We start from the raw sequence: 25,260 nt of genomic DNA on the forward strand, positions 1-25,260 counted from the left end.
TCCCCTTCAATTTTCTCCAGCATTGGCTGGAAGGGAGGAAGGAGAGCTGCAGCACCAGAATTCTGATCCTGTGTAGAGAGAGGGAACGCTAACCAGGAAGAATGAAGGAGAGCGACGAGCGAGCAAAAGGCCAAACATTGGAGAGGTTTCCTTTTAATAGCTGCTTTGATTTCATGCGTAAGAGTTTGAGAGGTGACCTGATAGAAGTAATGAACAGTTAGAGTTGATGGTAGTTGTCTTTTTCCTAAGATAGGAAGTTTCAAGACTAGGTGAGAGGAAAGAGATTTAGAAAAGGCATGAGGCAAATTTTTTTACACGGAGGGTGGCTTGCACGTGGAATGAACTTCCAGATGAAGGTACAATTACAACATTTAAAAGACATTTGGATGGATATATGAACAGGAAAGGTTTGGAGGGATATGGACTGGGAACAGGCAGGTTTGACTAGTTTAGTTTGGGATTATGTTCAGTTGTACCAAAAGATCCGTTTCTGTGCTGTCTGACTCTATGACTCTATTATTAAATCTCAATTAAAGGACCAGAGGCAGACATAGGCGGGAGAATATTTTTGCATTGTTCCGATATGGGGTCCGCTGTCTGAAAGGAAACACATTAAACATGAACTTTCAACAGTGGGGGTAGGCATAGGCAGAGTGGAAATGATTGGATAGCACACTCAAAGAGCCTTCATGAGGTTGCGTAGTTTTAATTCTGTGGGCCGGGGCACAAACTAGGATTGTGGTCCCTTGATGGTAACAATACTGCATGTTACCTTCAAACATTTTTATTATTGCTTCCTGCCTGCCTACCTTCATGCGCGCGTGCTCGCTATCTCTCCCCTCTCTTGCACTCACTGTGTCTTCCCACATATGCTGTCTCTCCACCCTCGTGCATATTGTGTCCTACATCTCTCATGCTCACTTCCTCCTTCTCTCCCCCACCTTGGGCTGTCTCTCTGCCCGTCTTTACACACTATCTCTCTACACTCGCGCACATTCTCTCTCTCTCGCTCTCTCTCTCCTTCCCCCCCAACTCTCTCTCTCGCTCTCTCTCTCTCTCTCCTTCCCCCCAACTCTCTCTCTCTCTCGCTCTCTCTCTCCTTCCCCCCAACTCTCTCTCTCTCTCGCTCTCTCTCTCTCTCCTTCCCCCCCCACCAAACACACACTCTCTCTCTCTCGCTCTCTCTCTCCTCCCCCCCTCAACACTCTCTCTCTCTCTCGCTCTCGCTCTCCTTCCCCCCCCCAACACTCTCTCTCTCTCTCTCTCTGTCCTCTCCGCTTCCAGGCCGTACCACGCCCTGCTGCTGTTGGATGACGAGAAGTCGCTGCTGAGCCAGCTGCCGGTGGACTGTTCCCCAGCGTTGGTGAGGGTCATCAAGACTACATCTGCAATGAAGAACCTGCAGCAGCTTGCACAGGATGCTGACCTAGCTCTGCTGCAGGTAAACCATCCCACGCCATCCCCTGCTCCATTGGAGACAGATAAACAGCACCGATGCTGCTCCCTATCGCTGGTTTACCCCTTACCTTGGTATTCTTGCCAATTGTCCTGATAAGTGCAGACTTTGACAAAAGGTGCCTTTTGCCAGCTAATATTTCGATTCATGAAGTAGAAAAGTCATTGCATGTAAATTCAGGCGAGGAAGGACTAGTGAAATATTTTATGACCTCCCTAAATGTGTACTTTTTATAGCCAGTGGGGATCCTGCTTAAAATGATGAAACTTCGAGGGTGTTTACTGCCCTCTGGGTTAGCCTGCTGCAGTTCCAGTTATCCACACCAGGCAGCACCGTTTGCAGAATGAACTTATTTCTCTTTGGAGATCCCGGAAGCGAAGTGCTCCCCGTGGTTTGATCACTAGAAGCCAGGCTGCAAACGGGGAAAAATCCCAGAAGCTAGCTATGTGAAGGCACCTTTTCCCCATGACACCACCCTGGCGGGATCAGAAGTTGACAGGAGTGTACAAGGAGGCTTCATGAGGGGCTGGACAGGCTGAGTGAGTGCTGTTAGGACAAGGCAGGTGGAACATAGTGTCACTGAGTGGGAAGTTGTTCACTTAGATAGAAAAGAATAGGCTGAATATTTCTCAGATGGTGAGAGGGACCTGGGTGTCTTTGTCTGCATCACAAAAAGCCTAGTGCGCAGGGGCAGCAAGCTGTTAGGAAGGCATATGGAATGCCAGTAATCACCTCAAAAGGATTTGCATGCAGGAGTAAAGCTGTCTCCCTACAGTTCTGTAGAGCCATGGTGAAAGCCTGTCTGGAGTATCTCGTACACTTTTGACCACCATATCTGAGGGAGGATATATTTATCACTGAGGGGCTTCTGAGAGACAGAGCTTCAGCACATTAACCCTGGAATGGCAGCATTGTCTGAGGAGAGATTGGAGGAACTGTCTCTGTGTATCTGTATAGGGTTCTGGAGAATGAGAGGTGATTACAATGGAACTTGATACATGGTGTGACAGGGTTTTTCAACTGTCTGGGGACATAACCTCAGGGGCAGGGTAAGGGCCAGGCAATTTAGCACTGAGAAATTTAGCAGTTTCTTCACTAATAGAATAGTGAATCTTTGGAATTCTCTGTCAAAGAGAGCTGTGGATGCTCTGTCATTCAGCAGGTTCGAGACAGAAGTTGATCGATTTCTGGAGACTAATGCCATCAAGGAGCATCATCAAAGTCAGTGATCAGTCCTGGTTTAATTGAATGGTGGGGCAGGTTTGATGGGCTGAAGGGCCAACTGCTGTATTGATTTTTAGGATGAACATGGGCCCCCTGAGGGACTAGGGAAGAGGTACTGTCCGAGTCTCAGCTGATCCTGCCATCTCTTTCCTCTCCTGTTTCCTGAACTGCAGGTCTTCCAGCTGGCTGCTCACCTGGTGTACTGGGGCAAAGCGATAATCATCTACCCACTATGTGAGAATAACTTCTACATGCTGTCCCCTGATGCCAACATTTGTATGTGAGTATGAAGTCAAGTGCCCAGCTGGAGATTTCCTTCCGCATTGAAGGCAGAACTGGGCAAGACAGAGCAGGTCTGGGTGAAACCCTTGAGCATGAACCAGACTGCAGAGGATGAATAGTACTGTATAACTCACTAGTCTAGTGTTTATTACCTGACGGTACTCTCACTTCTGTTTAAGCTCTGTCTGATGTCAATCTATCTTTAAACCTGGCTCAAAATTATTAATTTTACCAAAGGGTATAATGAGAGAGACCCATCATCACAACTGGTAACAGAAATGCAAAGATGTGCAAGTGTGGGTCACAATGTAGAGGAGGCTTTACTCTATCTAAGCCCATACTATCCCCGTCCTGGGAGTATTTGACAGGGGATGGTGTAGAGAGAGCTTTACTAAGTATCTAACTTTCATTTCTGAAGAACAGTGTGGCCCAAAACGTCAGCCTCCTGCTCTGATGCTGCTTGGCCTGCTGTGTTCATCCAGTTCTACGCCTTGTTATCTCTAACTTTGTGCTGGCCTGTTCTGGTAGTGTATGATGGGGGGACAGTGTACAGTGAGCTTTACTGTGTATCTAACCCTATGCTGTCCCGGTCTTGGGGCCCATGTCAGTATGGAGATAGGGCTTTGCAGTGAGAAGTTGGCTCTGTGGGCATTCTGTCCTAAGTGTTTCACAGGCCACCAACTCCACCTCACTCGGTACATTTATTGCAGATACTCACCGTTGGTCGAACATTTTACTCAGCAGTTCCCTGGGAATGACCTGCTCAGTGTTCTCTCCAAGTTCTCTCTGCCGACCTCTCTCTCGCAGTTCAAGAACCCACTGGCCCCACCCATGCAGGAGGTAGGAGCACAGTGGAAAGTCCCGGATGGGAATTGTGGCATTGGTGAGGGCGATCTTGATTTCTGCAACTCCATTGATCTACCTTGGCTTTTTCTCCAGGCACAGCTGGTTCAGATGGTGATCTGGATGTTACAGCACCGGCTCCTGATTCAGCTGCACACCTACGTCTGCCTGATGGTGCCGCCCAATGAAATGGACATCGAGGTCAATGAGGAAGACAAGTTGCTGCCCGCTCGCGTTAGTGGACGAAGCCTCAGTGCCCCAAATGCTCTCAGTTTTGGCTCACCAAGTACGTGGCTTCTTGTTCTGCTTAGAGAATTGTGATGAAGAGTCACCAGATGCTAAACATTAATTCTGCCTTCTGTCTCATGATGAAGAAGTAGAGCATGAGCTAAAGTGAATCTAAATATAAAAACAGTGAGAATTTGTAAATGTATTTAAGTAGGAAAAGGGAGAAGCTAGCATTAGTCACTGAGAGAGTGAGACGCAAGAACTGACCATGGAAAACATGGAAATAGAAGAGATTGCAAACTGAATTTTGAGAGTGCCTTCACTGCAGAAGACTTTGAAAACTTCCCAAAGGTATTTGAAAGTCAAGAAGTGAATGGGAGGCTGGAACATAAAACAGTTGCCATCACCAGGGAAAATAACTAATGCAGCATCTTTTATTCAAGAAAAGAGGGAGAGGGAGTGGGAGGACAAGAACCCAGAGCATGTATTAACCTAGCATCTATCATAGGGAAACTGCTAGAGTCCATTACGTAGGAGTTTCCAGCAGGTTCCTTGGAAAATCAGGTGTACATGGCTTAGCAAAAGGAAAACTTTGTTTACAGTTTTTCTTTGCAGAAGTATAGAGTGATTTAGTACAGAAGTAGCCCTTCAGCCCATCAAATCTGGACCCCAAGAAGACAGTACTCCCTACTCTAGTCCCACTTGCTCGCACAACCTTGAACATTATAATACATCAAGTACTCATCCATGTACTTTTTAAAGGTCATGTAGTTTCTCACCTCAACTGCCCTCGCAGGCAATGCGTTCCAGATTCCCACCAACCTCTGGATGAAGGAGGCAGTAAATACTGCAGATGTTGGAAGCTCGTGTCAATAAATGTGGAGCTGGGAAAGCACAGCCAGCCAGACAGCATTCGAGGAGCAGGAAAGTCACCATTTCTCGGATGCTGCCTGGCCAGCTGTGGTTTTTCAGCTCCACATTTATTGACCTCTGGATGAAAATATTTTTCCTCAAATGTCCTGTAAAGCTTCTGCTTTGACTTTAAAATGATCGCCTCTTCTTACTGATCCTTTGACTAAGGGGAAATGCTGCTTTCTACCCTCATCTCACACTCCTCCATCAGATTCCTCTCTAACCTTCTCTGTTCCGAAGAGAATGATCCGAGCTTATCCAGTTCTCCTCATCGCTGAAAAGTTCCATCCTGCTGACATACCGGTGAATCTCCTCTGCATCCCCTCCAGTACAATCACTGAAGAGCCTCTTTTTGTTCTCTATGATGAGAACTGCACACAGTACTCCAGCTGTGGCTTAACTAAATACTGTCCAACTCCAGTGTAAGCAGGATGGAGAAACAGGAAAAGATATAGTGTATATGGATTTTGCAGATGCATTTGATAAGCTGCCAATAAAGAAAAGTTACTACACCAGATAACTAGGTGTAGAGCTGGATGAACACAGCAGGCCAAGCAGCATCAGAGCAGCAGAAAGGCTGACATTTTGGGTCGAGACCCTTCTTCAGAAATGGGGGAGGGGAAGGGGGTTCTGAAACAAATAGGGAGAGAAGGGGAGACAGATAGATGATGGATAGAGGAGAAGATAGGTGGATAGAAGGCAGACTGACAAGAAGGCAGGGATGGAGCCAGTAAAGGTGAGTGTAGGTGGGGAGGGGATAGGTCAGTACAGGGAGGACGGACAGATCAAGGGAGCGGGATGAGGTTAGTAGGTAGGAGATGGGGGTGGGGCTTGAGGTGGGAGGAGGGAAAGGTTAGAGAGGCGGGACAAGCTGGGCTGGTTTTGGGATGCAGTAGGGGGAGGGGAGATTTTGAAGCTGGTGAAGTCCACAGTGATACCATTGGGCTGCAGGGTTCCCAAGCGGAATATGAGTTGCTGTTCCTGCAACCTTCAGGTAGCATCATTGTGGCACTGCAGAAGGCCCAGGATGGACATGTCATCTAAAGAATGGGAGGGGGAGTGGAAATGGTTCGTGACTGCAGTTCCAGCTCTACACTTTGTTATCTCAGATTTTCCAGCATCTGCAGTTCCTACTATCTCTTACTACAGCAGATAATCTCTTGGTGCAGAGGATAAAGGAATGGCTAGCTCACAGGAAGCGGTAAGCCAGAAAAAATATGTTTTTCATGTGTTAACAGACTGTACCTAGTGGAGTGGGTTTTAGGCTAGGGCCTCAACTAATTACATTCTATATCAATGACTGGGATGTGGGATTGAATGTAGCTAAATTTGCTGAAGAGACCAAAGTAAGTGAGAAGCTATCAAGAAGAAGCACCGAGGCTGCAAAAGTCTATAAATAGCTTAGGTGCGTGGACAAAAAATTTGCAGATAGAGTGTAATATTGTGAGCATAGCTGCTTAGGCAGGAGGAATAGAAAGGCAGCATGTTATTTAAATGGCGAGAGATTGCACATCTCTGTGGGTGCAGAGGGGTCTGGGTGATTAGGAAGGCAAATGGAGTGTTGATGTTTATTGGAAAAAAAGGCAAGAGTGGGAAAGTTTTACTAGAAGTGTACAGGGCCCTGGTGAAACCATATCTGGAGTACTGTTGTAGAGTTTTTGTTTAAAAAAGGATATAATTAGTGGTTTGAAGAAGACTTGCTCACTTCCTTCCTGGGATTAGGGTCTTATCTTACAAAGTTATTTGGAGTTGAGCAGAATAAGACATGATCTTCTTAAGACATATGGGATCCTGAGGGGACTTGACAGGGTGGATATGGAGAGTTGATTTCCCATTGAGAGACGAGACTAGAACCAGGGGGCCCAGTTTAGAAATGAGGGAAGATGGAGATGAGGAATTTCTTTCCTGAGTCTCTGAGATGCTCTCTTCCAGAGACTAAGCCGCTGCATTTCATTGAAGAATCACAGACTCCCTACAGTGTGGAAACAGGCCCTTCAGCCCAACAATTCCATACCGACCCTCAGCATTCCACCCAGAATCAATGACCCATACCCCCGCCCCACCCCCTGCCGCCGCCACCATGACCACCACCATTCTACACATCCCCGAACACTACAGGCAATTTAACATGACCAGTCCAGCTAGCGTGCACATCTTTGGACTGTGGCAGGAAACCCACCCAAACACTGTGCAAACTCCACACAGATAGGTGCTGCCCCAAGGTTTTGGGTGAGTTATCCGAGGCTGAGTTAGATTGAGTTTTAATGAAAGGAGTTGAGGGTTGGCGGCGTGGGGAAGCAGACTGGATCTTATTAACTGGCAGAGCAGACTCAAAGGGCTGAATGACCTCCTCCTGTGTTTATCGAATCATAAACCCATCCAGTACAGAAGGGGTGCTTTGGTCCATCAAGTCTATACCAGTATATAGACAACATGATAGAAGTATAAGTTATATTGTGAGCTGGAATCTGCTTCTTTTGTAGTGACAATGTGACAGAGCAGTTTATTTTTAATTTGCCTGGTCTAGGAAGTGTTGCTTTTGATTTTATCTTTTCTACCCCATCTCTGTAGCCTTTCACTTTGTGACCTTCTCTCACAGCCAGCAGTGATGACATGACCCTGACCAGCCCGAGTATGGATAACTCCAGTGCTGAGCTCGTTCCTGGAGGCGACTCGCCACTGAACAAGCGCATGACTGAAAACCTGCTGGCCAGCTTGACCGAGCACGAGAGGAAAGTGATCCAGAACATTCCAGCTGCCCAGAATCAGGAGGACCTGCGCATGCTGGCAAGGTAGGTGCTAACCACACTTTGGTGGTTGGAGGGAGGGGAAGGTATGGGGTGGTGCTGCTGTTCACAGTGATTCCTTCGTGTGCCTAGATGACACCCCCCCGCCCCTCGCAACCAAACCGCCACCACTGTCAAAGAGGGTAATACCAACACAGTGGCTCCATTGCTTCCTCACGGCAGTAGGGACTCGGGTTTGATTCCAGCCCTGGGCGACTGTCTGTATGGTGTGTGCGCATTCACCGTGTGTCTGCTTGGATTGCCTCCAGGTGCTCTGTTTCCTCCCACAGTATGAAGATGTGCAGGTTGGATGGGTTGGTCCAGTTAAATTGCCTATAATGTCTAAAGATGTGCAGATTAGGAGGATTGGCCCTGTTAAATTGCCCTGTAGTGTCCAAGGGTGTGTAGGCTAGATGGATTGGCCATGGGAAATGCACAGTTACGGAGATAGGGTGGTGGTGGTGGTTGGGGGGTTTCTGGGTGGCATGGTTTTCGGAGGGTTGTGTGTAGACTCAATGGGCTGATTAGCCTGCTTCCACACTCTGTGCGTGTGTGTCTGTGTGTGAGACTGACTCATTTCCCTTTAATTCAACTCATTCACTCCCTTGCTTTATATTTTCTATTCACTTCTCTCCCTTTCATTCCCTTGAGCATACAGTCTCTTATGTTGTCTCTCTGTCTCCATGTCACTCACTCTGTCTCTCGCACCTGTTTGTGTTCTCTCACTCTCTTGCATGTGTCTGTGCACTCCCCTTCTTGTGCCTGCACTCACTATCACATGCAGGTGCCAGCACACACGCGCTCCCATACACAGGCGCCTACACGCACTCTTCCTTACCTTGCACATGAAAGTGATGTCCGCCTGTCTGTGTCTCTCTCTCTCTCTCTCTCTCTTTCCCCCCCCCCCCCCCCCCCCCCTTTTCAGACTCTTGCATTATTTCCGTGGCCGCCACCACCTTGAGGAGATCATGTATAACGAGAACATGCGACGTTCAGTGCTGCTGATGCTGATCGACAAGTTCCGCAGCGTGCTGGTTGTTCGCAATCACGAAGATCCCATCATTTCGGTCTTCCAGTCTCCCTTCGTGTAAAACGACATTGTTTTTTTTCAACCAAAATAATAACCGAGGGACTCGGGTTGGTGCCAACCATCCACCGCTCAGATAACATTTTGAACCATTTCACCTCGTCTGTTTGCTTTATTTTATCCTCCTTGACAATTTTACTGCTTCCTGCTCGCCAGCCAATGTTCAGTTCTGAATGCTTGTGAGAGATCCCAGGATAGCGTGCAGCCCCTGGCTAACGGAAGGTAAAGTTGTTATAGTCCCTGAGAACAGCCGAGCTACCCTCTCTCGTTAGAGAGAGACCAAATGCTGATGGTTTAACCTGAGGGGGTCACCACACCTCGGGCATGGATCAAGGTTGTGAACTTCATGGCAACCTGAGGCAGTGCAGGAGTTGAACCTTCGCTGTCAGGTAGCTTTGCTTTGCAAGCCAGCCATGTAGTCAACTGAGCTCACTGACACACTTCTAACTAGGGTCAAGTAGGTCAAACCTAAACCAGTGCAAACTCGTAATCAGGAACAGAATTAACAGTCACTTAGACGTGTGGATTAGGGAAAGCACATTGTGTTTGAATAGCTTTGTTTTGTCTTTTGTTTTTAGTGAGCTGGCTGAGAGACTCAGTGACGTAGTGAAGTTGATGTAGTGCTGTTTCTGAAAGGTGTCTGATCAAGTGGCCAGGCTTGAAAGCCAAGTTGGAAAGAGCCAGCATTGATTGTAGGACAGGAAATGGAGGGTTTAACAGCTTGGTGAAGAGCTTTCCAGAGTTGGTACAAGGCAGCTCCATGGTTAGCACTACTGCCTCACAGTGCCAAGCACCTTCAATTCTACCCTCGGGCAACTGTCTAAGTGGAGTTACACATTATCCCTTGTGTCTGCATGGGTTTCTTCCGAGTGTTTCAGTTCCTTCCCGCAGTCCAGGAATGTGCAGGTCAGGGTGGATTGGCCACGCTAAATTGCTCTTTAGTGCCCAGGGATGTGTGGGTTAGGGTGGATTGGCTGTGCTAAATTGTCCCGTAGCGCCCAGGGGTGTACGGGTTAGGGTGGGACAGGCCGTGCTAAATTGTCCTGTAGTGCCCAGGGATGTGCAGGTTAGGGTGGGACAGGCCGTGCCAAATTGTCCCGTAGTACCCAGGGATGTGCAGGTTAGGGTGGCTTGGCCGTGCTAAATTGTCCTGTAGTGCCCAGGGATGTACGGGTTAGGGTGGGACAGGCCATGCTAAATTGTCCCATAGTGCCCAGGGATGTGCGGGTTAGGGTGGGATTGGCCGTGCTAAATAGTCCTGTAGTGCCCAGGGATGCGCGGGTTAGGGTGTATTGGCCATGCTAAATTGTCCCGTCGTGCCCAGGGATGTGCAGGTTAGGGTGGATTGGCCGTGCTAAATTGTCCCGTAGTGCCCAGGGATGTGTGGGTTAGGGTGGATTGGCCGTCCTAAATTGTCCCGTCGTGCCCAGGGATGTGCAGGTTAGGGTGGCATTACAAGGATGGGGTTGCGTGGTAGGGGATCTGGGTGGGACGCTCTTCTGTGGACACAATAGGCTGAATGGGCTGCCTCTGACAGTGCCCTGAAGTCATTAACAGAATACCTGTCCGGGATTGTGTTGGCCTGTTGTGTTATCTGCTCCACTCTGAGGGTGTAGATTTAAAAGGATGCAGGATGCCCCTTTGATCTCTCCTAGAGCCACTTTGCCATCTGCCTTTTCTGCTCAAAGCTGATCTGTCCAGCAGTTTTCAGTGCTGACTGGGTGATGTGATCGTTGAAGTGAGCAGGCAGCATGAGTTGCATGGCTGGGTGATGGTGCAGTATGCTGTCAGAGACTGTGCCTGCAAACCCTGCTCCCTAATGGACCCCCCCGCACCCCATCACTCCCCACTGACAACCACATTGAGAGAAACATCTCGCCTGTGAACATCAAAATCAGCAATATCTCAGTCCAGATGCAGCATTGGTTTAAGTTATTTATTTTCCTTTACGCAGCCCATTCTTGCAATGTGTGCAGTCGGTGCCGAAACTGATGACAATCCAGCGGTAGTTTCACCTGCTGGGCACTCTAATCGGGTAGGGCTGCAAAAGGTTTGATGAATGTCAGGCTAAAACACTAGGCTGGACTCTGTTGCATCGACTTGTGTACAGCCCCCTCCTCAAGGGGAAGGCTCTTTGTGCTGTGCCCGTTCGTAGCTTCCAGGCTGTGATGCCTGGACCTTGACGGGCTGTAGTTGTGAACTGTGAATACTTTTGCTCACATGGGAGGGCCATACACAACTGGTGAAGACATTGTGGTTCAGGTGAAAGAGTGCGCTTTGTTGGGCAGGAACTACCGAGCGATGGCAAAACGTTAAGGAGTGTAGTGTCTTTTGAAAGTGGATGGATTAACCATCCTATATCAGTGTGTCAAAGACGAGCTTGTGAGTGAGAAATAGCAGAGGTTCTGAACATCATTTTGTAGTGTTCTGTGGCTACAGGTATTGTGCTGGAGCCTGCTACTGTGGTGCCTTTTGTTTGAGGAAGGGATATAAACCAGGTCATTACAGACCAGTCAATCTAACTTTGGCTTGCTAATTATTGGGGAAGAATAGCACCAAGGAATGAATGGCCTCAATGGTCATTTAAAAAGGCACAAGTTAATCAAGGGCAGTGGGTGTTGGTTTGTTAAAAGGAGGGTCTTTTTTGACTTGGTTTTGAGGAGTTCACCAGGAAGGACGATGCAGGTGCTCCAATTCAGACATGGTCCGTACGGATCTTAGCAAGCATTTTGACATTAAACCAAATAGTAGACTGCTTTGGAAGATAAAAACCTGCATAATCCTCAGGCAGTTTGATTCTAAAACAGTATGAGTAGTGAGAGGCAAAAGATAAAAGGTGACTGGGGTGGATCCTGTTTCGACAAGGCTTCATAACCAGGTTCCTGGAGGGTATCGCCGACTAGAGCCTTCAGCGTAAGCATGATTCTAATGTTTGGAATGAATACGATAATTGGCCAAGTGGAAGAGAGTTACAAACTGCAGCAAAGTAGCGATGGACTGGTTAGGGAGAGGGCAGAAGAGTGGCAATAGAATTTAATATCGCAAATTAGGTTTAATGCATTTGGGGAGAAATAAACAGAACAAGGAGATTGTACAATAAACTTAAGGATTGTGAGAATCGTAACAGAGCAGGGGACCTTGGAACACATGTCCACAGATCCCTGAAGGTTTCAAGACCGGGCAGATCAGATCAGATAGTTCTGAAGAAAATTAGAAGCCTCGTACATCTTGGCCTAAACAATGTGTGTAAGAGCAGTAAGGTGTTTGCTGAAAACACCAGTCAGGGTGCAGCTAGAGTACGGCATACTGTTCTGGTCGCTGTATCACAAGAAGGATGTGATGGCACAAGAGAGGATGCAGAAGGAGGGTTTGCCTGGAGTGGAGAATTTTAGTGATGAAGGATGGCGGGGGGGGAGGTGAAATAGACAGGAGGTCTAATCGAGGTCTTAAAACAGTGAGGCACCATGCCAGGAGGGAGCTATTTCCATTTGAGAAAAGGTCAACAAACAGGGGATAAAGATTTAAATATGATTGGTAAAAAGATGAGGTTGGGAAGGGAGATGAAGGGGCAGGCTCGAGAAGAAACCTTTTCACGTGGAAGCTGGTGGAGGGAGCTGCTTGAGGGAGTGATCGGAGCAGGAACCCTAAGATGTATGTGGATATAGACTTGATGCGTCGTAACATATGGAGCAAGGAACTGGGTGTTTAATTTGGCTCTTTCTGGGCAGGTGCTACTATCCTCCTCTGGATGGTTGTTTGAGAGGCCTGGGGCGGGCTGCAGGATGGGGAGGAAGGCAGTTTATTGCTCCAACGCTGTACTGCACAGCTGTCCAGCTGTCCACACCTTTGTGGAGCTGCGGTGAACCTGGGGGAGAAAAGGGGGTTTGTGGACCCATTGCTCCAGCCCGCAGCTCTTAACGCCAACGGAAGATCACCCGCCTGGCAATGAAGGCAGTGAGCAGTTCCCAGTTGTGCCACACGAAGAACAGCAGCACGATCACCAAGGCGGTGCTGATAGTCCTAGCCCGGGTCTTGATGAAGGGCGCGACCAGGGCCGATATGGTGGACATCAACATCAGAACGACAGCAAAGATGATGAGCAACAGGTTCATGGTCTTTCCCAGCAGCTCTCTGGTGTTGACGTGGTCCAGAATCTCCCCCTGAGCTGCTTGCTGCTGTTGCTCCAGCCGAGCCATTTTGCTCTGGAAGTTCTCCAGCACCTCCTGTCCGACAAATGACACAGGGACAAGGCAGAGGTTACGCAAGAGCTCAGTAAGGTGGACCGATGAACACAAATGGAACATGAAGACAGATAGTAGAAAGATGCCAGCAATAACAGAGAGCCAACAGCGTCAACCTGAATCTAATGATCAAGGCCAGTGTTACAATCCTGCCTTGAATTTGTACGTTTCTTTGTGACACTGAGTAGACCATTCAGAATCCCATAGACTTTCCACCCTCAGAGAGCAGATATTCTTCCTTACCCCCATCTAAATCAGGAGATTCTTCATTCTGAAAGCATGCTCCCACCTCTTGTTCTAGATTTCTCTTCCCACGAGGTAGAGCAACAATAAGGGATGCAAAAAATTACTACAAATAAAAAAAAAATTATCCAGTGCTGAAGGGGCAGTGAGTTTGAGAATCCCTGGTGGCCTGCGCCTGTAGATTTTGCCAAAGAGAGAAGTACCCTTGTTGTAGATTTTCTGAAATTTTCCAACGTTCTGGAGCTGTCCCTATACATTGTACAGTAGCAAATGCAATCCCCGGTTTCAGAATACAAGACTGGTCAGAGGGTGAGAGAGGAATGTGGAGGTCTGTAGGCTACTTAGCCTAACTTCAGTGGCAGGGGAAATTTGTAGAATCTTGTAGGGCAAGTGACAACAGAGATATCTTTAGAATTCGTCACCTGGTTGGGTAGAGCAGAGATGGTGCTCTAGTGGTAATGTCACCAATAAATCCAAAGGTTCACCACCCTCTGAGTGAAGAGGTTGCTCCTGATCCCTGTCTTAAATGGCTGACACCCCCGTTTCTGGACTCACCCACTATCGGGAATATCTTTCCTGCACTTCCCCCTCTCTATTTCTGTTAGAATTTTATAGGCTTCTGCGAGATTCCCCTCTGTTTTTCTAAACTCTGTTGAATATTGGTTCAGTCACTCTTTGTACATCAGTTCTGCCATCTCAGGACTCAGTCTGATAAGCTGTTGTTACCTTCCATTACTGCTACATCACCACTGCCTCCCCTGATGAGAAACTGAGCTGGCTAGACTACATTAACATTAGTGGTAGGTTTGTAGAACCTGTGTCCTCTCGTGTAACAGAACAGCTTAGCATCAGAATCAACAAAAAGTTGGTTTGCAGGTGCAAGTGGAATATTGTCCTTTATTGCTAGGGGGGGAATGGAGTTTAAAAACAGGGAGGTTATGCTGCAACTGTGTGGGGTACTGGTGAGGCCACACCTGGAGTACTGTGTACAGTTTGGGTCTCCTTACTTGAGAAAGAATGTACTGGCACTAGAGGGGGTGCAGAGGAGGTTCACTAGGTTGATTCTATAGTTGAAAGGGTTGGCTTATGAGAAGAGATTGAGTAAACTGGGACCATGCTCATTCAAATTTGCAAGAATAAGGGGAAATATTATAGAAACAAATAAAATTATGAAGGGAATACATAAGATAAAAGCAAGGAGGTTATTTCTACTGGTGGCTGAAATTAGTAATAGGAGACCTAGCCTCAACACAAGGGAGAGCAGACTGTGGATTTTTTTTCTATTCATTCATGGGACGAGGGCATTGCTTATTGCCTAGAGGGCAGTTAAGAGTAAACCACATTGCCGTGGGTTTGGAGTCACATGCAGGCCAGACTAGCTAAGGATGGCAGTTTCTTTCCCTAAAGGGCATTTGTGAACCAGATGAGTTTTTCCCGACATTTTGCACCGGATTCATGGTCATCGTTAGATTCTTAATTCCAGATATTTATTGAATTCAAATTCCACCATCTGCTATGGTGGGATTTGAACCCAGGTCCCCAGAGCATTTTCTGGATTAACAGTCCACCAATAATACCACTAGGCCATCGCCTCCCACTATGGGCTAAGTTGAGAAGCAATGTCTTCACCCGAAGGGTTGTGAATCTGTGGAATTCATCCCAGTGAAGCAGTTGAGGGTACCTCATTGAATGTTTTTAAAGTGAAGGTGGATGTTTGGACAGTAAAGAAATTACTGTGAGCGGATGGGTAAATCGAACTGAGTCCACTAAAAGATCAGCCGTGATCTTATTGAATGCAAATCAGGCTCGATGGGCCAGATGGCCTATACCTGCTCCTAGAACATAGAACATTACAGCACAGTACAGGCCCTCTGGCCCTCAATGTTGGGCCGACCTGTTGAAACCAAGCTGAAGCCCATCTAACCTACACTATTCCATTATCATCCATATGTTTATCCAATGACCATTTAAATGCCCTTAAAGTTGGCAGGTCTACTGCTGTTGCATTCCACACCCTTGCTAAACTCTGAGTAAAGAACCTACCTGTGACTTCTGTCCTATATCTATCACCCCTCAATTTAAAGCTATGTCTCCTCGTGCTAGCCAACACCATCCTAGGAAAAAGGCTCTCACTGTCCACCCTATCTAATCCTCTGATCATCTTGTCTGTCTCTATTAAGTCACCTCTTAACCTTTTTCTCTCTAATGAAAACAGCCTCATGTCCCTCAGCCTTTCCTCATAAGACATTCCCTCCATACCAGGCAACATCCTGGTAAATCTCCTCCGCACCCTTTCCAATGTTTCCACATCCTTCCTATAATGTGGCAACCAGAACTGTACACAGTACTCCCAAGTGCGGCTGCACCAGAGTTTTGTACAGCTGCAACATGACCTTATGGCTCTGAAACTCAATCTCTCTACCAATAAAACCTAACAGACCGTACGCCTTCTTAACAATCCCATCAACCTGGGTGGCGACTTTCGGGGATCTATGCACACGGACACTGAGATCTCTCTGCTCATCCACACTACCAAGAATCTTACCATTAGTCCAGTACTCTGTATTCCTGTTACTCCTTTCAAAGTGAATCACCTCACACTTTTCCGCATTAAACTCCATTTGCCACCTCTCAGCCCAGTTCTGCAGCTTACCTATGTCCCTCTGTAACCTACAACATCCTTCTGCACTAACAACAACTGCACCGACTTTAGTGTCATCCGCAAATTTACTAACCCATCCTTCTATGCCCTCATCCAGGTCATTTATAAAAATGACAAACAACAGTGGCCCCAAAACAGATCCTTGCGGTATACCACTAGTAACTGAACTCCAGGATGAACATTTCCCCATCAACCACCACTGCCCTGCCTTCTTACAGCTAGCCAATTTCTGATTCTATTTCTTATGTTCTTATCTCCTTATCTTTAGCACCATCACCACTGCTACTTGAGTAAAGTCATTGTAATGTATCCTGGGGCTCTGGTCCCAACTGAGATAACAAGCCAACATGCTGCCTCCTGCTGACAGTTTCTGGTGGTTTCATCTTTGGACTTGTGCCAGCTGGTGGGTTTTTGGAGCCATGTACCATGACACATACCCATCCAGCCCTGTTGGATGTGTATTAGGGGTTTGGGAAGAGGGATTCCCTAACACTCCATCCCCCTGAAACCCACGGCTGGTGCTGGCTGCTACTGACCCAGATGTCTCTGCTGCTCTCATATGACTGGTAGGCTATCTTCTCCTCCAGGCTGGCCAACTCACTCTTCAAGTTCAGCACCTCGTTCTGGTGAAGGTCCATCAGGTCATTCAGTTCGGTCTGAAGTTGGGTTGACCTAAAATAATGAAAAAGTAAATCAGCTCAGCCCTGTGCAGACAAAACCCAGAAGGTGCTGTGTAACAATCTGCATACTCCAGATGTCATTGTTTAGCCCCATTGCAGTGTCAACCTGAAGCTTACTGTCCAGTATCCATTTCCCCTTCCTCTCTCTTTTCTCTCTCTCCTTTTCTTCCCTGCTGCTTTCCCACTCCATTTTCTTTCTCTTTCTCTCATACCCACTCTGCTCATTCACTTGTTCCATCTTGCCTCTTCCTGTCCCTTCCTTGCTCTTTTCCTGTCCTGACTATTCCTCTCTCTGGAGTTTGTCCTGAAGGTTTGCAATCTAACTCTATTTCACCCCACCTCACTCTCCCTTCTCCATTTCCACCTTCTCTCTTTTCATCTCTGCACTCTCCTCCACTCCACTTTTTACTCCCATCCCTCATTTCACTCCTCACTTCCCCATTCCTCCACACCCCAGCTCTCATCCCTCCCCATTTTCTCCGCCGCCTCTTGTCTTTACTATCCGTTCTCTCTTCTTCCCCATTATCATCTCCCTTCACTCTTCTTTTCTTATCTCCTCTTTTCTGTCTCTTCACCCTGTCCCCTTTCTCCTCCTTCCTCCCCTATCTCCTCTCCTCTCCTCCCTCCATCCTTCTTGTTCCCTTCTGTCTGTTCCCTCCACCTCTGTCCTGTTTAATTCTCTTTCTTCCACCTTTGTCCTCCCCCGCTCTCTGTTCACTTCCAACCCCTCTTTCTCTGCTTTTACTCTCTCTTTGCACTTCCCTTTCCATTTCTGTGTCTCTCTTCTGCCATCCTTTCTCTTCCCACTTCAACCTTTTCCCCCCTCTCCTCACCCTTCACACATTCTTTCTTTGCCATACATTTCACATGCTCTCGCTCTCTCGCGGTACTGTACTTTGCATGTACTTTCTGTCTCTCTTTGCGTGTCCAACATAACATTTACGTACAAACACCATATCTTACGTTTGACTTTCTCACAAGGCGTATGATCTTAAGGAACACTTTGCCAATTGTGCAGGGGCATTGTGGTGAGGCCACACACGGAATACTTGGGTCAGTTTTGACCTCCGTATCAAAAGGAGTGCACGTCAGATGCTTGTTGCAGGTTGGTCCTTATGGGCACAAGGGGGGGTCGATGCTAAGCTTCTTCACCCCTGGGGTGGGGGTGGTGGGCTGCTGGATTTGGCAGTGATGTATTTGGAACCAGAGGCCGGAGTTCACAACACACAAGGACGTATGGTCTCGGAGCAATGACTCGGCCATAGAGTTGAGGAGAGAATTCTTTTCCGAGGATAGTGAATCTAGCCCAGAGAAGGCTGGGTTCATTGAGTGCATTGATATAACTGCAATTCCAGGTACAGAGGGAATCAGCACGGTGGCTCAGTGATTAGCATTGCTGCCCCACAGCACCAGTGACTGTGGTTCAGTTCTGGCCTTGGATGACGATCTGTGTGAAGTTTGCGCATTCACCCTGTGCGGGAGTTTCCTCTGGCTGCTCCAGTTTCCACATTACAAAGTTGTGCAGGTTAGGGTGGATTGGCTGTGCTAAATTGCCCCATAGGGTCTAGGGGATGTGCGGGGTTAGGGTGGATTGGCCGTGTTAAATTTCCCCATAGGGTCTAGGGGATGTGCAGGTTAGGGTGGATTCGCCCTGGGAAATGCAGGGTTACAGGAATAGGATAGGGTCTACGTGGGGTGCTCTTCGAATGGACTCCAAATGGTCTACTTCTCCATACTATAGCAGTTGTATAAAATTGCGGATTTGTGCAGGGAAAAGTTGGAAGCGGTCGCAGTCTGAACTGGATGATGGAACAGGTCTGGAGGGGACTGAATGGCCACCTCCTGTTAATTTGTTGCTTCAACAGCACCTCTCTCTTTATGGTTTTAACTCCTTCCTGTCGAAGAGCTGGTGCAGCTAGCCTGGGAGACTGAAGTGTGGCCCAGTAATTAAGGAACCGATGGCCAGAACGGGGTTTTAAAAGCCTGTGGGTTTCCCACAGTTACAAGAGAAGGTGGGAGTGTAGGGGGACTGTGAAGGTGTGAACCGTCAGGCAAAAAAATGGACAAATACCTGTATCTCTCCTCTTCTAAGGACTCTTGAAAAACCGAGTAATGCTGATTATACTGCTCTGCTATGGTCTTAAAGTTCAGCTCCAAATTCAGTTGCGTTTCTTTGATGTCAGTCAACTCCTCCAGTATGTTCAGGTAGCCCATATGTTGCCTATCGAAGGAGCTGATCCCGTTTGCTTTAATGTCATAGTTCAGCACTGCCAAGTCTTGCAGCTCCTCGGAGTAGCTGGTGGTGATGGAGTAGTCTTCGTCAGGCATTGTGAGTTGCTGTGAGATGTGGAGATTTTGGTAGGGAGGGTTAAACGTGTCCGGTGGGGTCTCCTTGGAGGCACCTTGCATCTCCGACAACGTCTGCGGTAGGAGGGTCATCTTGGATGTACTGCCTTCGCTGTGGAACGGGGATTCTCCTTGGTTCTCCTCTGGCAGATATTCATCCCTTACCCCCTGGATCGCAAACAGGGAGGGGTTCCTCTCCCGCAGCAGGCCCATCTCTCGCTCCAGCTGCTGCTGTTTCCTGACATAGTGCTCCAGCTTCCTCTGGAGCTGCAGGATGACTGAGGAGAGGTAGTGGTTCTTCTTCTCGAAGGCCTGCTTGAAACGGAAGGCCTGGGTGCTGTCGGTGCGAGCGATGAGCCGCAGGTACTCCGAGACGTTGGTGTTGCGGTGGGTCTGCTGCACCCGGATCTGCTCAGTGAGCTTCAGAACCCTCTGCTGGAGGAGGCCATGCTCAGTTTTCAGCTCCTCCAGTATGACCTCTGCCTCCTCATGGGAATCCTGCTTGGGGTTCTCCAGCAAACTGAAGGCCAGTGGGCTGGACGACGGTACCACGCTGGTGACCTCTGACGTGTCAGTCTGAAAGGCAAAGATCCGAGAGAGAGAGAAACTCCCCTCCATTAATTTCAGCTCAAGACCAACACAGCAATCCACACTCTCATTAGTTTAATCAAGGCCTCTTCAAAGCAGGCACCAGCCTCTATTGAGATGTCGCATTGGTGGGAGGAAGGCTGACTGCGTTTCAGCAGTGGTTTCAGGCAGAACATTCCTATGGAAAACTGCAGAAGTCTGAAATTCTGGCCCTCAAATTAAAATTTACAATACAGCCAGTCTTTATGTGGCATCATGCAGCACAAGTTCAAGGGCTGAGTGGCCTCAAATAAAAGCAAAATGCTGGAAATCTGAAGGAAAAACAGAAACTGCTGGAGAAACTCTGCAGCATCTGTGGACGGCGAAACGTTTCAAGTCTTTCAGAACTGAAGATTCCCAAGCAGCTCTGAAGATAGATCATACTGGACTCAAAACACTGATGCGGTTTCACTTTCCACAGATGCAGCCAGACCTGCTGAGTTTCTCTCGGGCTGAATAGCCTCCTATTTTGTGGCTTGATGGTTAGCACTGCTGCCTTGCAGGGGCCTAAGCTCAGTTCCAGCCTCTGATGACTGTCTGGGTGGAGTTTATACATTTTCCCAGTGTCCGCTGTAGGAGCTTTCTCCAGGTGCTCCAGTTTCCTCCCCCAGATGAACAATATGCAGGTCTGGGTGGATTAGCTTTGCTAAATTTCCTGATATTGTCCAGGGATATGCGGGCTGGGTGATATGGGGAATATAGAGTTATAGGGAATAGGAGAGCAAGTCTGGGTGAATTGCTCTTCGAGAGTTGGTGTGGACCAGCCAAACAGCCTGCTTCTTCCACACTGTAGGGATTCTATGATTCAAAAAGAAAAGCTTTGTTGTCTCATGGGATGTGTTGCCCATCCCAGTCGCACTTTGAACTAAGTGTCTCTCTGGAACCATTTCAGAAGGCAAGTCAGGCCCCTCGCTACAGGGTCTGGAGTCACACGTATGCCCAGAGCAGGTAAGACTGGCAGATTTTCCTCCTCCCCACCACCACCCACCCAGGCCATGAGGGAACCAGATGGGATTTTACCAAATTGCAGCTAGTTTCATGGTCACCAACACTGAGACTAACTTTGCATTCGAGAGTTGAGCTTTCTTTTTCCACCTGCTGTACAGCCAAGAGAATACGCAGGCCTCGCCTACTTCCCGTAAATTTCCGAATCTTTAACCAGTTTCTGCAAAGGCCGTAACTTTTTATTCTACTTGGTTTTTTTTATTGTGGACTGAAGTAGGACAAAGGACTGTTTCAAAGAACGAGGACTGTGGAAAGAATTGCTGCACTTTTTAAAAGCAGATTCCCCGACTGTAAGTAAGTGCTGTTTACACAGCTGCTTGTTCGAGCAGTGGGGGAGGTCACTACAGACATGCTGATCCAGGGCTGTGTACACAGGGAGACTCCCCTGGCAACAAGCAGCTGATTGGTCTGTGGAATAGTGGTCACCAGTTGATGACAAAGGTCTCTTGCCTGCCAACAGCCAGGTAGCCGGATATATGATGGGGATGAATGTGTGAGTGATAATGGGAACTGCAGATGCTGGAGAATCCAAGATAATAAAATGTGGGGCTGGATGAACACAGCAGGCCAAGCAGCATCTCAGGAGCACAAAAGCTGACGTTTCGGGCCTAGACCCTTCATCAGAGACGGGGAGGGGGAGAGGGTTCTGGAATAAATAGGGAGAGAGGGGGAGGTGAACCGAAGATGGAGAGAAAAGAAGATAGGTGGAGAGGAGAGTATAGGTGGGGAGGTAGGGAGGGGATAGGTCAGTCCAGGGAAGACGGACAGGTCAGGGAGGTGGGATGAGGTTAGTAGGTAGGAGATGGAGGTGCAGCTTGGAGTGGGAGGAAGGGATGGGTGAGAGGAAGAACAGGTGAGGGAGGCAGAGACAGGCTGGGCTGGTTGTGTGGTGCAGTGAGTGGAGGGGAAGAGCTGGGCTGGTTGTGTGGTGCAGTGGGTGGAGGGGAAGAGCTGGGCTGGTTTAGGGATGCAGTAGGGGAAGGGGAGATTTTGAAGCTGGTGAAGTCCACATTGATACCATTGGGCTGCAGGTTTCCCAAGCGGAATATGAGTTGCTGTTCCTGCAACCTTCGGGTGGCATCATGGGGATGAATGTTTGGTTAGCAGTCGTCAGACCATTGAAAGGGAAGGAGCTGTTCTTTTGACTGTATTAGAAACACCTCTCAAGCCTGGAAAAAGCCAGTCTATCACTTCCCATCAGTTCTCTAAGTTGTGGCTCTTAGTCAGTAGGTGAGACACTTAAAGTGTGAATCAGCCACCCTGTCCATCCTGCAAGCAAAAGTACCTGGAGAAGGAAGAGGAGCGACCACAAGCCAAAGGGATCATCTCAGCGAAATCCTGTGGACAGAGACCATTGAACTGGCTGCCTCGTCTTCCCCTCCACCCAGAACACCAATTTTTGTCTCTGTGTGTGTCAGAGTGTTTATAGGGTGGTTAGAGATGGAGTTACACATCAACTGTTCTTTGTGGCAAGAATCTATTCAGTTGTAATAAATCAGGATTTTTGTTCAATACAGAGATTTAGTTTGCCCTTTCTGCTAATAGTTTTGTCTATTGGAAAGTTTTGCACTCTTTATAAACTCTTTCTTTAACTTCTGTGCTGAATCTGGGAATAATGGGGTTTGGTTTCGGGTGTGTTAATTGTGTGGGGAATAATACTTGGTCCCTCCTCTGGCACACAGCGGCAGCAGTGTGTACCGTCTACACGACGCACTGCAGTGACTTTTCCTTGGTTCCTCCAACAGCACTTTCCAAATCTGCCACACAGCTCACCCCCAGGCAGGATGAGAGATAGCAGGATTGCTGGGGGTAACCACCTCTCACCCCTTGAAAGATTCACACACACACACACTGTCTCTCATACTCTCACTCATTCTCTCTCACTCACTCACTGTCACACTCACATGCAGGCACTCAATCACGTTCACACGCACACGCACTCTTCCATGCTCACACGTGCACAAACTGTCTCACACTTGCGCACACTCAAACTCATGCGCACACTTGCTCACGCTCATGCGCACTCTCGCTCACACTCCTGGATCATACAGGCTGTCCCTTCAGTGGTGCAGGGTCAAAGTCCTGGAACGGCCCTGATCAAAATGGGCACTGCCGGTGTTGCTGCAGATCACAGCAGGTCACCATCACCCTCTGAAGGGGCCGCTAGGGACTGGTGATAACTGACTGTCCAGCAAGCCTCACCCATATCCTGTTAGTGAACAGTTGTTAAAAACAAAAGGAGCATTCTCAGAGGAATTTTGAAGACTGTGTATTGTTTTGTTAATTTTCTGAGTTTTGGACTGAGGTGGAGGGAGGAGGCCTGTTGCAGGTCACAGTGAGTTCAGTCACATTTGGCTGAGTGAGCTGTGGCTGTAGGAGGGCTGGGAGCGTTCTTGGTTTTGACATCAACCATCGAAACCACGGTCATATCCGGCACCATAAACAGGAACAGCTTCTGCCGAGTGTTGTTGATTGTTTCATTAATAACACCTACCCTGCTCCAAAGCCTTGATCAAGAAAGTGCATTCCTGCAGCCCCTTTCTGTCCAACTTCCACCACCCACGCCCAAAAAACTGAATTGCAGTCGCAGACAGGAGCTCGCATGCTAACCAATTTGTACATAGAAAGTTCCCGTCTCCCTAATCCTCAGTCATGCCCACACTCGGAGCAGGGCATGCAATTCCCGTCTCCCTATCCCTCAGTCAGACCCACACTCGGAGCACCGTGCACAGCTCCCGTCTCCCTATCCCTTGGTCAGACCCACACTTGGATCGCCACACGCAATTCCCGTCTCGCTATCCCGCGGTCAGACCCACACTCGGAGCACTGTACACGGTTCCCGTCTCCCTATCCCTCGGTCAGACCCACACTCGGAGCAACATGCACAGTTCCCATCTCCCTATCCCTCGGTCAGAGCCAGACTCGGATCACTGTGCACGGTTCCCGTCACCCAATCCCTCGGTTAGACCCACATTTGGAGCACCGTGCACAGTTCCCGTCTCCCTATCACTCGGTCAGACCCACATTTGGAGCACCGTGCACAGTTCTCGTCTCCCTATCCTTCAGTCAGACCCACACTTGGATCGCCACACGCAATTCCCATCTGCGTATCCCTCGGACAGACCCACACTCGGAGCACTGTGCGCAGCTCCCGTCTCCCTATCCCTTGGTCAGACCCACACTCGGAGCGCCGCGCACCGTTCCCCTCTCCCTATCCCTCGGTCAGACCCACATTTGGAGCACCATGCACAGTTCCCGTCTCCCTATCCCTCGGTCAGACCCACACTCAGCGCACCGTGCGCAGCTCCTGTCTCCCTATCCCTCGGGCAGACCCACATTCGGAGCACCGTGCACGGTTCCCGTCTCCCTATCCCTCAGTCAGACCCACACTTGGATCGCCGCGCGCAATTCCCATCTGCGTATCCCTCAGTCAGACCCACACTCGGAGCACTGTGCACAGTTCCCGTCTCGCTATCCCTGGGTCAGACCCACATTTGGAGGACCGTGCACAGCTCCCGTCTCCCTATCCCTCGGTCAGACCCACACTCGGAGCACTGTACACAGTTCCAGTCTCCCTATCCCTCGGTCATGCCCACACTCGGAGCATCGTACACAGTTCCCGTCTCCCTATCCCTCGGTCAGACCCACACTTGGAGCACCGTGCACGTTTCCCGTCTCCCTATCCCTCGGCCAGACCCACACTCGGAGCAGCATGAACGGTTCCAGACTCCATATCCCTCGGTCATGCCCACACACGGAGCACTGTGCACGGTTCCCGTCTCCCTATCCCTCGGTCAGACCCACACTCGGAGCATGGCACGCAATTCCCGTCTCCCTATCCCTCGGTCAGACCCACACTCGGAGCACCGTGCATGGTTCCCGTCTCCCTATCCCTCGGTCATGCTCACACTCGGTGCACTGTGCACGGTTCCCGTCTCCCTATCCCTCAGTCAGACCCACACTTGGATCGCCGCACGCAATTCCCATCTGCGTATCCCTCGGTCAGACCCACACTCGGAGCACTGTACACAGTTCCCGTCTCGCTATCCCTGGGTCAGACCCACACTCGGAGCACTGTGCACAGTTCCCGTCTCGCTATCCCTGGGTCAGACCCACATTTGGAGGACCGTGCACAGCTCCCGTCTCCCTATCCCTCGGTCAGACCCACACTCGGAGCACTGTACACAGTTCCAGTCTCCCTATCCCTCGGTCATGCCCACACTCGGAGCATCGTACACAGTTCCCGTCTCCCTATCCCTCTGTCAGACCCACACTTGGAGCACCGTGCACGTTTCCCGTCTCCCTATCCCTCGGCCAGACCCACACACGGAGCAGCATGAACGGTTCCAGACTCCATATCCCTCGGTCATGCCCACACACGGAGCACTGTGCACGGTTCCCGTCTCCCTATCCCTCGGTCAGACCCACACTCGGAGCATGGCACGCAATTCCCGTCTCCCTATCCCTCAGTCAGTCCCACACTCGGAGCACCGTGCATGGTTCCCGTCTCCCTATCCCTCGGTCATGCTCACACTCGGTGCACTGTGCACGGTTCCCGTCTCCCTATCCCTCAGTCAGACCCACACTTGGATCGCCGCACGCAATTCCCATCTGCGTATCCCTCGGTCAGACCCACAC

At 49.1% G+C, this 25,260-nt stretch overlaps 2 protein-coding genes across 8 annotated transcripts in view; one reads left to right on the top strand and one right to left on the bottom strand.

The window, feature by feature from the left end:
• The window catches only part of nprl3 (NPR3-like, GATOR1 complex subunit), a 95,320-nt gene that overhangs the window by 27,848 nt on the left and 42,212 nt on the right, over positions 1-25,260 (top strand). For 5 of the 7 annotated variants that reach the window (XM_059643206.1, XM_059643205.1, XM_059643204.1 and 2 more), the window contains 5 exons: positions 1,285-1,441; positions 2,854-2,960; positions 3,673-3,802; positions 3,902-4,091; positions 7,545-7,737. In XM_059643206.1, coding sequence (XP_059499189.1) covers positions 1,285-1,441; positions 2,854-2,960; positions 3,673-3,802; positions 3,902-4,091; positions 7,545-7,737 — 777 coding nt within the window. Of the gene's footprint in view, positions 1-1,284; positions 1,442-2,853; positions 2,961-3,672; positions 3,803-3,901; positions 4,092-7,544; positions 7,738-8,656; positions 8,911-25,260 lie in introns of those variants that run through there. The other 2 variants (XM_048526004.1, XM_048526005.1) reach the window with 1 other exon arrangement.
• Positions 10,778-25,260, bottom strand: part of LOC125450004 (transmembrane and coiled-coil domains protein 1-like) — a 33,319-nt gene continuing 18,836 nt past the window's right edge. The window contains exons 2-4 of the mRNA XM_048525929.2: positions 18,716-19,566; positions 16,501-16,636; positions 10,778-13,041 (exon numbers count right to left, since the gene is read on the bottom strand). Coding sequence (XP_048381886.2) covers positions 12,733-13,041; positions 16,501-16,636; positions 18,716-19,566 — 1,296 coding nt within the window. The 3' untranslated portion in view covers positions 10,778-12,732. The remainder of the gene's footprint in view (positions 13,042-16,500; positions 16,637-18,715; positions 19,567-25,260) is intronic.

Source organism: Stegostoma tigrinum, chromosome 49 (genome assembly GCF_030684315.1).
Source record: "Stegostoma tigrinum isolate sSteTig4 chromosome 49, sSteTig4.hap1, whole genome shotgun sequence".
Taxonomy (NCBI): Eukaryota; Metazoa; Chordata; class Chondrichthyes; order Orectolobiformes; family Stegostomatidae; genus Stegostoma; species Stegostoma tigrinum.